This window comes from Trypanosoma equiperdum (genome assembly GCF_001457755.1).
Source record: "Trypanosoma equiperdum strain OVI genome assembly, contig: ctg_1333, whole genome shotgun sequence".
NCBI classification, from domain to species: domain Eukaryota; phylum Euglenozoa; class Kinetoplastea; order Trypanosomatida; family Trypanosomatidae; genus Trypanosoma; species Trypanosoma equiperdum.
In genome coordinates, this window is record NW_027123320.1 from 1 (window position 1) to 1,311 (window position 1,311).

Here is a 1,311-nt window from a genome sequence, read left to right on the forward strand (position 1 = left end):
CACGTTGAGGTGGCCGGCATCGCCAGGGTAAACAGCAGAACACAGACAACGGAAAACAACGACAAAGTCCTACGTTATTGGGCCATAGCAAAGGCAAATGGCCAAGACCAAACGAAGAAGACAGGTTCAGAGCATTGCTATTGTACGGAAAAAAAGTGCAGAGGCAAAAACTAAGGACGCTGCCAACTCTGCAAAGCAAAGCAGCTACTATGTCAACAGCTATAGAGGGCAGGCTATACGTTACACGTGCCGCTGAATTGCAAGCAAACACCTTCAAACTAGAAACAAACCAGCCACTGCTACACGCAGAAAACGCTGCATTGGCTCAAACAGCAAATCCACCACCAGCCTTCACTCTGCCTGACCTAAAAAGCCTCGCCACTGACGAAGACTTCACGCCAATTACTCATCGACTCTTCTTAGACAAACCGGCCAACGACGCAAGTAGCGATGTCATCATAGCAGGGAAAATAAAAGCCACTTACACAGATGTGAGGACATACGACAAGAAGCTGAAAACTGACATAGATAACGAAGAGATTCCTAAAGGGATAAATGGCGATGAAAATAGCCCAAAGAACCTCGGTACCATCAATGACATAGCTCAACTTTACCGCATCTTTTTTCATTACAAAGACCTCAGTACCAAAGTTTTAAAGAGCAAGATTACTGAATTACAAAAAACAATTAATAAAGGAGCCTCGAAAACACCAGAGTAAATTTGCAACGAAGTATGGGATGAAAATGAAAGCAAGTGCAACACAACAAAGGGGTGCATATATAACAAGACTGGAGAGGAAAATAAAAAAGTGCACATTGAGTGAGGAAGGGAAAAAGGCTGCAGCAAAAGCAGAAAAAGCCGGAGGAAATGATTGAAAACTGATTCAAAATGCACAGAAAAGGAGTAAAAACACTGCAAAAATAGTTGAGAAATAGGATGGAAAAGAATGCAAAGATTCCAGCTTAATTGTCAATAAAAAATTGGCTATGATTGATGTAACTTTTGTAAGTTTGGTAGCATTCGAGCATTCGAAGAATATTTGCTCAATTTTATGGAAAATATGAATTTTCCTATTCTTTAACGATTTTGTAACATATGATATATTTTAAAATTCTTGTCAAACATTTCCAAATTGTTTAAAAAATATGAAAGATTTAAAATTTGTCTAATGGTGGTACGTTTGTGTAAGGTAGTATAATAATAGAGTATGAAAAATTACTGCTATTCTAATTTTTTATCTGTCATTTTAACGATATTAGTAATTTAGGATACAATAATAAATAATAATAATGATAGGAGAGTGTTGTGAG

At 37.8% G+C, this 1,311-nt stretch overlaps 1 protein-coding gene across 1 annotated transcript; it reads left to right on the forward strand.

Annotated features, from left to right (window-relative positions):
• Window positions 1-209: 209 nt before the first annotated feature.
• On the forward strand, window positions 210-719 carry TEOVI_000638800 (Trypanosome variant surface glycoprotein (A-type), putative; the record flags this gene model as incomplete). The annotated part of the gene is made up of 1 exon (XM_067221161.1): window positions 210-719. One exon carries the CDS (start codon window positions 210-212, stop codon window positions 717-719), a length of 510 nt encoding a protein of 169 aa, XP_067077262.1.
• Between the last annotated feature and the right edge of the window lie 592 nt (window positions 720-1,311).